This window comes from Panthera tigris, chromosome C2 (assembly GCF_018350195.1).
Source record: "Panthera tigris isolate Pti1 chromosome C2, P.tigris_Pti1_mat1.1, whole genome shotgun sequence".
Classification (NCBI taxonomy): domain Eukaryota; kingdom Metazoa; phylum Chordata; class Mammalia; order Carnivora; family Felidae; genus Panthera; species Panthera tigris.
In genome coordinates this window covers 18,417,421-18,431,008 of record NC_056668.1, presented here as the reverse complement: position 1 = coordinate 18,431,008, position 13,588 = coordinate 18,417,421, and the positions used below count along the sequence as shown (strand labels likewise).

General features: G+C 40.1%; 1 protein-coding gene across 7 annotated transcripts in view; it reads right to left on the bottom strand.

Annotated features, from left to right (window-relative positions):
- Nucleotides 1-13,588, bottom strand: part of LOC102960478 (amyloid beta precursor protein) — a 269,032-nt gene that overhangs the window by 146,472 nt on the left and 108,972 nt on the right. For all 7 annotated transcript variants that reach the window (XM_042956847.1, XM_042956848.1, XM_042956849.1 and 4 more), the window contains 2 exons: nucleotides 6,763-6,875; nucleotides 4,173-4,366 (listed from right to left, as the gene is read on the bottom strand). In XM_042956847.1, coding sequence (XP_042812781.1) covers nucleotides 4,173-4,366; nucleotides 6,763-6,875 — 307 coding nt within the window. The remainder of the gene's footprint in view (nucleotides 1-4,172; nucleotides 4,367-6,762; nucleotides 6,876-13,588) is intronic.

Sequence of the window (13,588 nt, the reverse complement as noted above, 5' to 3'; positions counted from 1 at the left end):
ACCTCATCTGAAAAAGGCTACATGCTGTATGATTCCAATGATGTGACATTCTGGATAAGGTGGAACTACGAAGACAAGAGAAAGATCAGTGGTTGCCAGGGGCTGAAGGGTGGGAGGGATGAACAGGCGGAAACACAAAGGGATTTTAGTGAAAATACTCTGTACGACACCGTGAGGATGGGTACATGTCATTACGCATCTGTCCTAACCCACAGTATGTACCCCAAGGGCGAGCTGGGCCCTGACTGGAAAGTAGGGAAGTGGGATGATAATGTGTCATTTGTAACGAACGTATTGCTCTGGTGGGAGCTGTTTATGATGCGGAGATATATGCGTGTATGAGGGGGGGCGGGGATATCTGGGACCTCTGTGTACATTCTGCTCACCTAGAACTACTTTATTATTTAAAATTTTTTTAAACATTAATTTTTTGAGAGAGAGAGAGAGAGAGAGAGAGAGATCAAGCAATTGGGTGGGGGGGGGGCGGGGAGAGAGAGAGGGAGACATAGAATCTGAAATAGGCTCCAGGCTCTGAGCTGTCAGCGCAGAGCCTGATGTGGAGCTTGAACTCATGAACTGTGAAATCACGACCAAAGCCGAAGTTGGACGCTCAACTGATTGAGTCACCCTAAAACTACATTAAAAAAGTCTTGAATACATTTTGTTAAAAAAATCCAAGGAAAGGAGTGGAGGTAACAAGTCGTGTTCAGCTAGAACATAATCATAACAGGGAAAATGGGAAACAAAGAAATGGAAGAAAGTAGAAAGAGAAAGATGCTGAGGTACCTCTCAAGATACCTCAAGCCGATATCAAGAAAATTCATGAATTTACTCAACAAACATGTACAAGCACCTATAAACTCCCAGGTACCATGATGCAGAAATTCATGATAAGGGACTATTTACGGGTCATGTGTGGAGCATGAAGGAGAGTGATGCCAGGAACCAAGGAGAATGAAGGTGGCTTGGGTCAGCTGCTATGTGGAAGGTGATAGGTCATCAAATAATGACAATTAGACACATCTACTAACACTAAGATCCCAGCTGATGTTACAGCATGAATAACAAATAAAATTAACTGGTAGGGTTACATGACATGATACATCAACCTTACAAAACTCGGAAGCATTAAAAGGGAGAAACTACTTTTTCCCAAATACAAAAGATTGACAAAAATTGGTAAGAAAATGTGACAGGTATCGACAACTCCAGGATATTCAAATGAATATGTAGAAATGGTTACCCATCGGGTCCATCCACATTAGGAAGGGCCCTCCCTCCCAACCAAAACAGAAAAAAAAAAAAAAAAAAAAGAAAGAAAGAAAGAAAGAAAGAAAGAAAGAAAGAAAAGAAAAAGAGGATAATGAATTAAGAGCCTGAATTGGGGAGGGGATTATGAAAGCAGGGTGAAATTCAAGAAGACTCAATGAGTGTTTTGGGTGTAAGATGAGAAGATCCTGGTCAGAGAGGAATGTCAAAGCTGACAAACCCTATGGGTACAGTATTTCTAAGTGATGACAGAGTCCAAGGGATATCTGTGTTGCAGCCAGCAGAAATGGAATTTAAATAAAGGGGACTAGGAAGGAGCCAGCTAGCATTTCAGCTAGCTGCCAACCTGGATGGTGATATGGCTAAAGATAGAGATAGCTAATATGACCATATAGCTCAGTTTGTGCTTATACACTGTGGTCCTAGGGTCAAATCTGGTTTGAATAATATATTGCATAGTTGCCCTAGTTGTAGGTAATATAGCAAATTAAAAAAGCAACAAACAACATTAAAGAATAATACACTGGCATCCTATAGTTTGGTGACTGCCACAGAAGACAGTGGTTTTAACCAGAGAGATTGGATATCAAAGAATCTAATTACTGAATAACAGTAATAAATAAATGAGGAAGCCCTATGGATCTCTTTCCAACACTGGTGAGAAGGGGTGTAGGAAAAGAAAGGGCCACTGAGAAGGTTTTCATAAGATATCATGTTAGTAATGCTTTCAATTAGGTCAGTAAGTTGAAGGGATTGCAGAAGGAAAAAAAAATCTATTCCCAATAGAAAGTAGGTTTTACAAGACATAAAAAAAAAGTGTTAACTGAGGGAAAAAAGAGACCCTGGCAAAAGCCTGTCACTCTCAGGATACAACAAGAATATCCATTCTTTTTATTTATTTATTTTGAGAGCAAGAGAAAGAACAGGTGCACATGCACATGAGCAGGAAAGGGGCAGAGAGAAAGAGAAAGAGAATCCCATGCAGGCTCCACACTGTCCGTGCAGAGGCTGATATGGGTCTTGATCTCGTGAACTGTGAGATCATGATCTGAGCTGACATCAAGAGTCAAACACTTAACCGACTGAGCCACCCAGGTGCCCCAAAATACCCAGTCTTAATTACAGAAGTCCCTTCTATATGAATGGTCATGAATGGTTGGTCACCAACCTTGATACAGGGTTACAAGTGCACAGCTAGCTGTCTAATTTTAACAGCAATCATGGAGCTCTCTTGGTTTACTCGCCATTATGTGGGTTGTTGATGAAGTACGGAGTCAATTTAGTGATGTGGAATGATCAAGTATCTAACAGGCTATGAACAAAGAAAATGGCTGTCCAACTTCAAATTCCCTTTTCAATACTGATTGCATTGGCATAATGTAGTAAGAGCCCCGATGACAAGAATTTTTTCAAGAACTCACTCTGAAACTTTCAAATCTAGATATGACTGAAGAAAAATACGAAAAAACTATCATAAAAGCAAAAAGAACTAGGCAATTCCAACTTTTAGACAAAGCAGCCATTAAACCCAAACCAACAGACGTTTCTCTACATCTGGCTCATGGAATACCGGTGGGGGCCCAGCCACGGCCCAGAACACAATCCATCCATCCTGTGGAAAAAGAGCTCAGATGCTTTCCCATTGGCAAGTCCTGCTCTCCCTGGGGTTAATGGCCTCAGAGAAGGAGTTTATTCTAATGAACTTCCAACTTTTACAGAGAGAAATATTGTGAAGCATACAGTTGGCTTTTCCCTTATTTCTTTCTCTCTTGTAATTCCCCGATTTGTTTATTTAGCTCCATATCCTGCTACACTGAACACAATTTTTCTCAATCTAGCAAAGAGGGAACACAAAAGAGCTTAACTAACAAAAAAAGTTACGGTAAAACTGGAAAATAGCCACTAAAGGGAAACCTGATATTATTAAACTGGTAAGAAATGACAATTAGGATGCCTTATATGTTTGAAAAATCTAGTTGTATTTTTGTAAAATTATTTTTTAAATTTAATTTTTAAATTCTACAAAATACATTATAAAAGATCTGTACCTGACTCTGTAAGTCAGAAAACTTTATATTAATAACCATCAGTCTTAACAAATTCATACTTAATGTTCTATTGGAAAACCTGTGACACCAGGGAACATTTGACGGGTTCCTGAAGGAAAAGGAGAAGTGAGATAATCATCACCACTGGGGGATGATGGAGCGTGAAACTGATGACTGAAGCAGGTAACCTTTCTAACCCCCAACTTCTAGTTTTATAACTTGATGATGTGAATATAGAGGTTTGCTTTTAATAAAACATAAGAATCTAGAAGTTATGGGTTTAAGATCCCAAAGAGGTGAAAATACAATTCTTTTCACTGTCATGAAATCAAAGATAAAGAACTTTAAGCAAACATTTATGAATGCCTCTGACGTCGTGCACAAAGAGATGATTAAATGCCAAAAAAACTGACAAAAATGAACCAAAAGACAAAACCAACCTTTCTAACAAAAAATTCAGACTTAGTTACTGACTGATGAAGCAATTCCAAAATCTTGTTTAAAAAATATTTCTAAATTATAGACCAAAACAGAATGCCAGTCACTCACTCAGATTTCAATTCTCTACAGAACTACCTATTATAGTATCAGTGGTATTTTGATCCCAACTTTGGACACCGACATAAAACAGCTAAAAGTAACTCAGTGGTGGTTGATCAATTAGGTTACATGGGTGGCCATTACCATAATAGGACTTCGTGGTTTAGATTTTATTTCCCTCCTACAAGCAAACTTGGACAGGAGTGGGCAGAGATCCCTTTAACGAGAAACGGGAAGATACATCTGTAGAAGAAACAAGACTGTCATCTGAACGTTCTGGCGTCCACGAGAGAGCAAACACAAAAGCCACCTTACCTCCCATCGGCATAGTCTGCATCTGCTCCGCCCCACCAGACGTCCGAGTCATCCTCCTCTGCATCTGCCGAATCAATATTGTCACTCTCCTCGGCCAGCGGGCAACAGACAAATTCCACTCCTCGGAACTTGTCGATTCCACAGGGCAGCAACATGCCATAGTCATGCAAGCTGGTACTCTTCTCACTGCAGGTCTACAGCAAGGTAAGGAGGAGACAGCGAGAGTGCGTTGGTTTCTTTGTAAGAAAAGCCCCAATCTCGTAACTGACAGAGACCCAACGTACCAAGGGCCGGTTGGACAGCGCAAAGGACCATCTGCGTTTTTGAGTGGATTTACAAGTGTCTTGAGCACAGACCACTTTGGCACCCTTATTTTAAAACCTACGTATTACTTATTTAAGAAGGCTACGTTGTGATATTACGGAAATTAATAAAAAACAACCGGAATGGAAACTAATTGGGAAAAAAGATCTAGAAGAGAACTGTATTGTGAATAGATATCAGAGAACCAGTGCTTTCCTGCGTCATTAGCGTATCAGGAAGACGTGACGGCTCGATGTACATCCCCAGCTTACTTCCATCTCCGTTACAGATGGAAGTTTCTCTCACTTGGATGTATCTTACTCTAGAAATTCGAACTCTCTTGGCTCACTTCCAGAATAACAATCCTGGGAAGAAAAGAAATTATCCTCTGCTATGAATCAAAAATTACAGTCTAAATTAGAGATTTCTCTTTCAACGTCTTTTTTGCTTTCCTGGGATTTGTGAGGTTTGCACAACTCGAGATTAACATAAAGCTTTGAAGGCATCCACTGGTGACAGAGGAAAGATTAATAATTCAACACATATGGATAAACAATGAAAATATTACAGACTGTATTTTGACCTCATAGGAATTAAAGTCATTTTTCTTTCTTAGTAACAATTTTTTCTTTTTTAACTCAAGAAGAAAAGAAAATGAGGTTATTAGATGGGTAGCTAAGCTTCAAAGTATCTGGTCTGTTTTTTTTAAGATCGAAAAAGCTCTTCTTTTTTATGAAGAAAATTTTGTTTTACAGTAAATTAGAAGTTTGTTTTTTTTTTTTTTTATAAAAGGCAAAATTAATGCTAACTCTTAAGGGGTGTTTTCTGCCTAACAACTTCAAAGCTATGTGAGCCAGATCAGGGTTTCTCAGCCTCAGTACTATTGACATTTTGGACCTGATAATTCTTGGGGACAGGGGACAGAGGGAGGAGAGGCTGTCTTGTTCACTGAAGAATGTTTAGTAGAATCTCTGACCTCTACCCCCCAAATGCCAGTTAACACTTCCCCTTCCAACTGTGACAATCAAAAATGTCTCCAGACGTTGGCATATGTACCTGGGGAAGGAGGAGGAAATAAAATTGACTGCATTTGAGAACCAATGAACTAGACTAGACAAAGGAGCCTAATTCTAGGAGACTGGTCTTCCTCAAAAACGATATACACTTATGAGAACACTTTCATAATGTATCAAGGCACAAAGCACTTTTGAAGATGATAATAAAAAGGGACCTTTTATGCTAATTGTCTTAGGTCTTGTCCACTTTGCCAAAAGCAGGGGTTGACAAAGGTGTGCACTGGTGAATCCAGTGTTGACAACCACTGTGGAAAAATGAAGGTGGCAGTATGGTGTGGCAAACACAAAATTGGATGGCGTAACTGAAGAGACCACTGGTACTGGACAAGCTACTTCCTCTTCCACCACTGTATTCCCCAAGAGACGACAGGGAAAAAGGTCAAATTACAAAAGCTTTGTATATGACAAAATAAAACAATTGGCTAAAAAAAATAATTTGGCAAAAAATCATCGGGAAAAAGGTATATTTTAAGGTTTATGCAGTGTAAGATTCTAGCTTCTGATTTATACAACATGGCATAGACACATAATAGATCTAGCTAACTAAATCTGTTTTGGACTCCTAAGAGTTTACTCCTTGACAGTTCTTAAAAAAAAAATAAATAAATATAGGGGTGCCTGGGTGGCTCAGTCGGTTAAGTGTCCGACTTTGGCTCAGGTCATGATCTCCTGGTTCGGGAGTTCGAGCCCACATCAGGCTCTGCGCTGACAGCTCGGAGCCTGGAGTCTGCTTCAGATTCTGTGTCTCCCTCTCTCTCTGCCCCTCCCCTGCTCACACTCTGTCTCTCTCTTTCCCTCAAAAATAAATAATAAAAAATAAATAAATAAGGAGCGCCTGGGTGGCTCAGTCGGTTGAGCGTCCGACTTCGGCTCAGGTCATGATCTTGCAGTCCATGGGTTCGAGCCCTGCGTCGGGCTCTGTGCTGATAGCTCAGAGCCTGGAACCTGCTTCTGATTCTGTGTCTCCCTCTCTCTCTCTCTCTGCCCCTCCTCCATTGGCTAGTGCACACAAGCTCTCTCTCTCTCTCTCTCTCTCTGTCTCTCAAGAATAAACATTAAAATAATAATAATAAATAAATCCTTAAAAAATAAAATTTAAAAAATATAACTTGTTTATCAACATAGCTATTGCCTGAAAATATATTCTAACATGTCGTGACACGTCTCCTTAGGAAATCTTCACTTTAAAAGAACAAATGTATGGCTGGTACCTCTTTGGCGACGGTGTGCCAGTGAAGGTGGGTTTCACAAACATCCATCCTCTCCTGGTGTAAGAATTTGCATTTGTCGGGAACAAGGAGGGCATCACTTACAAACTCGCCAACTGCAAGAAAGGAAAACACTTCGTGTCATTCCATCTGCATCACAGATGTCTTATCACTGGGCTGATATCAAGCAAAGAAGGGCTAAAAGTACTTCAGAAGTTATACAGCTTTTTGAATGACCAAGTAATCAATCCAGTACTGAAAGACAAGTACTGTTACAATGTAGAGTCCTGTGTCCTGAGCCCAGTTTCTTGCTATATCAACCTTGATGGTTAAAATACTTCCTACATGGGGCACCTCGGTGACTCAGTCGATTAAGCTTCTGACTTCAGCTCACATCGTGATCTCGTGGTTCTTGAGTTCGAGCCCCATGTCAGGCTCTGTGCTGACGGCTTAGAGCCTGGAGCCTGTGTCACATTCTGTATCTCCCTCTCTTTCTCTGCCCCTCCCCTGCTCTCTCTCTCAAAAATAAATAAACATAAAAAAAAATTAAAAGAAAATACTTCCTACATGTTTTAAGCGAAATCTTTATGTAATTAACATGTATCTCTGACTGCAAAGTTAATCATGCAAAAGGCTTCCAGTGAATTACAACGAGGAGGAAAAAAATGCAGATTGACACTGTCTGGGCAATCATTTGAGTGGAATCAATATAAATAATTATTCATCCCTCCCTCCCCTTCTTGGACATTTAATCTGTTTGTAAACTATTACAAAATTTAGCATTTTTCTACTTCCTAAAATTATAGACATACATATGTTTATATATGTGACACACACACAGAGATTAATTCAATTAAATTATGAAGACTGTGCCTTATACTTTTGCTATATTTTTAAAGAAAATGTGGATCATGCAAATTATTTCTAGCATTCTTGGTACCACAGATATAATAAAGATATTACATAAAGTCCTATAAGAATGCTTACATTCTTATGAGGGTAAAAGTTGGATAATTCCAATATGTAAGCTACAGGCTTAGTTTTTTATTTGTTTTGTTCACTAGAGTATCCCCAGATTGAAAAAAAAAAATTTAATGTTTATTTATTTTTGACAGAGAGAGGGAGACAGAGAATGAGCGGGGTAGGGGCAGAGAGAGAGGGAGACACAGAATCCGAAGCAGGCTCTAGGCTCTGAGCTGTCAGCACACAGCCCGAGACGGGGCTCGAACTCACAAACCGCGAGATCGTGATTTGAGCTGAAGTTGGACGCTCAACCGACTGAGCCACACTTCGTATCCCCAAAGTATCCCCAGCTTTTAGCATAGATTCTGTATACAACAGGCAACCGGAATCTTGATGAAGACACGAAATGCTGTAACAGAGATAAAGAAGAGATGTAACACATGTAGACTGGGCCCAAAGAGTGAACACATCCGCTTGGAGGCACTGGGGAAAAACTCAAAGTAGAAACAACATCAGAGAGGAGTCCAAATGGATACGTGGGAGGATGCCGTGTAGAAATGTATGGAAGCTCCATGATGTAAGGACAGTTACCTGTCTTGTTTAACATTCAGCTCCCAATCCCTGGCCCAGTTCTGGCAGACATGACCATCCTGGAGAGATGGATGGATGAATGGCAAAAGGCCCTTCAGAAGGAGGGAATTTCTTGTGTAAAAAAGAGAAAAAAGGGCAAGGGTATTTGTAGAGGAGACAAAAGCACAATATGGCTGGAATACAAGGTGAGTGGATAAGGGAGTCCAGAAGTAAATGAGGCTGGAGAAAAATGTTGGACTCCTACCTGGAGAATTTAAGGTTCTGGATACCATTTTGAAGGCAACATAAGCCAAAAGATACTTTAAACAGGAATGACATGCTCAAGTTTGTTTTTCTGAGAAACTCTTTTACCAAGCGAGCGTAGGTAGACCAGGAAAGCAGGGAGGCCACAGAGTAGGGTGCTGCCATCCTTTGGGCAAGACATGCAAGAACATATTTAAACCAATGACTCCAAATAAGATATAAAAGTTATCCACACTTCAGCAAAGAACACATTTTCTTCTTTCACAGGGTGTTAACATAAAATATTCTGAAATGCACCCTGAAGAGCAATAAAGGCCTTCAGAGGGGGGCAGAAAAAAAACTTGTTTATTCCCATTATAGAAAAGAGTTCTTTAAAATTTTCTATAAAGGCGCTTAAACTTTAGTCGGTTTGTGGCTCAAACACGCAAGATGTTTCCTGATACTTAAGCACTTAGTCTAATTAATATTTATATAAAAACCTAACCAAACCATAGAGGATAAAGAGCCTTTCATCCTGTCATTCCTTAAATCTTTTAAGACAATCTATGATGCTCCGAGCAACGTATTGTGAGTCACAGAGAATGCAAGAAATATGAGCCGCCAAAGGCTGCAAGTAGGGGGCGTGGCAAAGGAACCCAGGAGTCCTGGGCACCTTGGACCCACACACCTAGTCACATACGTCACTGCACCTCAGCGTCACAACAGCCATGCGCAGACCTTTTATAGCATCAATCTCACTTCCCACGGGAGAAAAGACTGCCAAGACACGTGCTGAAGGCCACCTACTCTCAGGAGATGATAACCTAGTCCCAGAGATGAACGTTAAGATGTACAGTATAGGGAAGGAAATAACAATAATGCAAGTGGCATCACGTTTTCCCTTTTCTTTTACATAGAATACGATCAAACAAAATAAAAATAACCAAACTAAAATCCAGAGGAGATGGAGAATGGAAAATAAAAGTAATCTCATCCAAAGCCAATACACCTTCCCCAGGTGGACTCTTGATGGTTTCTCAGGAAAGGCAGTCAACTGTAGCTGTTAGCAAGAATACTTGATATCTCAGCATCCCAATTTTCAAGGCCACAGGAGGCCACAAGCGATCAAAGGCTTGAAGATATCTCCTTCATTTATTGGCTCTGGTCAGTCAAGCCATACCGCCATATTCACAAATGTCCAACCACTAAGTGCTCTTTTTTTTTTTTTTTTTTAAATTTTACAAGTAATTATTGGAAAGACAAATGCCTGGCCCAAGGCTATTAAATCAGTTCATGAGACAATAAGGAGCAAATATTGGATACTCTCAACCTTGACCTGAAAGAGTTCTTGCAGCATAAACTGGCTAACAGCTCCCAAACAGAAGGTCTTGTTTTACTTGCCTTTAGGCCAGTCTGCAGAAGACTAGATTTTAATGCAAAAAGCCAAAGTTGTTGAAAGATACTCGCCTTGGTAAATGTCATGTTCATCAAAAGGACACGTATTGCATTAATTTGTAAAAAGATATTAGAATTTTTTTAATTTGCAAAAGGAGCCTCCATTTAGCATTGTAAAGATGCTCTTGGGTTTCTAACAATGTATATAGCCAAGAAATATATGCCTCCTCAAATGAAATTGCTTTTTTTCCCCAAGGATAAATACTGGTTATTTAATAAGCCCTCAGGACTAATGGCAAAATAGGAAACTCATTGTACTCTAACATTAAAATAAAATTTGGCAATGACTTGATGGTTTTACAGCCCTGCTTAAATTATTACTTTCAAAACTGATGAAACATACTAGAATGTTCCACATCAGAAATTTTAAGCAATTAAACCACAAAAATCTGTTAACAATTTTTAATAAAGAATTAAAAAGCAGTGGTAAAAATATAACAAATCCATTCTCACAAGCTAGTTTAGCTTAATATGGCCTATATTCTTTCCCCTTTTAATTCTAAAAGAATTATTCTTAAATGTCTAAAAGAATTATTCTTAAATGCCTATGATACAACTGGAGACACATGGGAACTCTCTGTACTTTCCATTCAATGCTGCTGTGAATCTAAAATTGCTTTAAAAAATAGTCTTTTAATTAAAACAAAAGAAAACCAAAAAAAAAACCCTGACAGTATTACGTGGAGTTTCTGTATGAAACATATTTTTTAAATAAATATTTTTTAATTTTTTAAAAAACCTTCTGGTTTTCTTTGGTTTGATCTTTCAGGTAACCAAAACCAAAACCAAAAATACATACAATTTTTAAAAGAATTCAAGTGAAAGCGATCAAAATAAATTAAGTACCATAATGAGAAATCAGATTCCCGTTAATGCTGACCTCTGGGGCATTTGGCACCATTTAATCCGAGGGATAAATTCATCAATATATACTGTGCACATTTATGAATAAGCATACAATCTGGTTTCTTGTTGAAAAAAATTCACAATTTATATCACACACACACACACACCACACACTCCAACTGAAAGGGGATTTTCAAAGCTAATGAACAAGATCTGGGTTTGGCCAAAAAGTCTTGGCAAGATGCACAATGATGCCCAGTTCAACCGGGACTCTGCAGGCCTTAAATCCACTGGCTCCTTGGTGGTCTTGGAGAGGATTGTCTAGCTCAAATTACCTCATTCTGCAGATGGGAGGTCAAGTGGCTTGCCCATAGAGCCAGTTGGCGGTGGAATTGGCCTAAAAATCTGAGTCTCTAAGCTTTTCATCCAGGAGTGGTAACTCAACTCATTGTTTAAACTCTGGTTGAAATGGGTTATTTGGCAAATTCTCTTCGGCTTTTATAAAAGCAGATTCACTTTTAGACTAGAAAGGGCTGAAATGTTATAACCGACGATGCAGTCTATTTGACGATAAAACTAGACTTAAATTACCTGGCAAGCCACATAAAACAGCTGGGGATGCACTGCACGGCATACAACAGGACACATGATGAGCAGTGGCTTAAAGACACGACGGGGTTCTTTCTCTCACACAAGAAGTCTGGTACTGAGGCTAGGGCTGCTAGACATTTTCAATGATGCACTCATGGTCCAGGCTATTCCCATCTTTCTGTATTGCCATCCTTAGCACGGTGGTTTTTGTCTTCATGTTCCGTGGTCAAAATGGCCACGGTAACTGAAGTCTTCATTTCGAGTCCAAGTTGCATGCAGGAAACAGGAGGAACAGGCCAAGGGATGATGGCTTCCTGTCTGTTTTCCTGCCCTACTGCAGCTTGGCTGTTTTACATGGGATGGACACCCTCCTCCTCCCCATTATCTACATCCTACATGCCAGCCCTATGTTATCTGGCCGCACTCAGCTGCAAGGGAATCTGTGAGACTATTTTCAGCAGAGCACATTGTCATTGTGAACAAAAAAAATCTGGGGTTCTTTTAGAAAGGAAGAAGTGGGAATAAATATTAAACAGGCAAGTAGTGGAGTCTCCCGGATCATGGAATTCAAATCTAGGAATGTATTTTTCAATTTTCTTCGGCTGCCTTTTCAAAAGACAGATGATTCCAGGAAGAAGCCAGAATTGAGTATGAGGTGCTACAATGAAAACCACCTGGACCTTGAATTCACGGCACGGGGAGAAACGGGCTGGGGGCTGTCAGAGGAAAAGAGCAACATCGCACACGGCTGAGATTTTTCAGAGTCACAGTGGGACTGAATAGATTGATTACAGATTCCAGAACCATAATTAAGAACTTCAAGGTACAGAGATTTCAGAATTAAAAAATATTTCTATGAACTTGCAAAGACTAAAGTGGTGTCGGCCAGAATCGTGGGAATAAAAGGGCTAAAAATGTCAGAGGTCTATGGATTTGGTCAAAGGGCATCCTCCCCTTCCTGGTCTCTCAAGAGTTAAAAATGATTCAGGAAAGGGGAGATGAGAAAGGGGGTCGGGGTAAGAATGTTCCGGCAACATAATTACTGAAAAGTGCAAAGCCTGTTTGCTTCTTTGTGCTATACTTGACCATGAGAGAGGAGACATGGCCCAGACCTGGCCCTCCAGGTAAGATGTGGACGGTTTCAGTGATTCTGGACTCCGTGCCTGGCGTGGCCATAAATGCTCTGTGTACATCACTTCACACCACACTCAGAGGCAACTACAATGGTCTCACTGTGTAAGGGGAGAAGGTGAGCCTGAGAAATTATATAATCAGCCCAGGTCACACACAGTAAATGGGAGAGCTGGGAAAACGAAATGAGTTAATATTCATATAGCACTCAGCTCCGTGCCTGCAACAATTATTATTGCTGGAATTATTACTCCCCCCCACCCCAGCATCCATTCATCAACCACTACTGCTTCTCCTATTAATATTAATTATAGTTAATAAGAATAGAAACAACTACTCTTCATTGTTTACTGATCACCTACTATGTGCCTACTGAAGGCAGTGAGGTGTTATTCTCAGTACATCATCACTGTTCAGTTATAGTCCCACGGTTCTATGCTGGCGCATTGCTTATGATGTAATGGATAAATAATCATGGTCAACACAGCGGGAGGGAGTCCCTATGAGTGCAGAATCCACGTGACCAATCTTTTCACTTTCTACAGACGGTATGGCTGTGAGGGGCAGGGTTTCCTGGATTCCCTCTGGCAGTCAGTGCTTCCTGTGCTAACTCTTAACTGCATACTTTCTACTTTTAATTAATGCTGAGAATACAACAGTGGACAAAAGAGATGAAACTAAATGAAATTCTAGTAGGAAATGATGAAAAAAAAAACCCAAAACCAGAATGTCAAACAGTAATAAACACTATGGAGATAAAGCAGATAAAGGGAGAGGGATTGGTGGGAGGGGGTCATGCAGAGGAGGTGGAATTTTAAATAGAGTAGTCAGGGAAAGCCTCCCTGAAAATATGGCATTTGAGTGAAGGCCTAAGGAAGTGAGGGAACAAATCAGAAAGATAACAGAGGAAAGAATATTCAGGGCAGAGGAAAGAACAAGTGCAAAGGTCCTGAGGCAGGAGCATGCCTGCTGAGTTCACAGAATAGGGAGGAGGCCAGTGTTGTCACAAAGGAATGACAGGGGGAGGAGG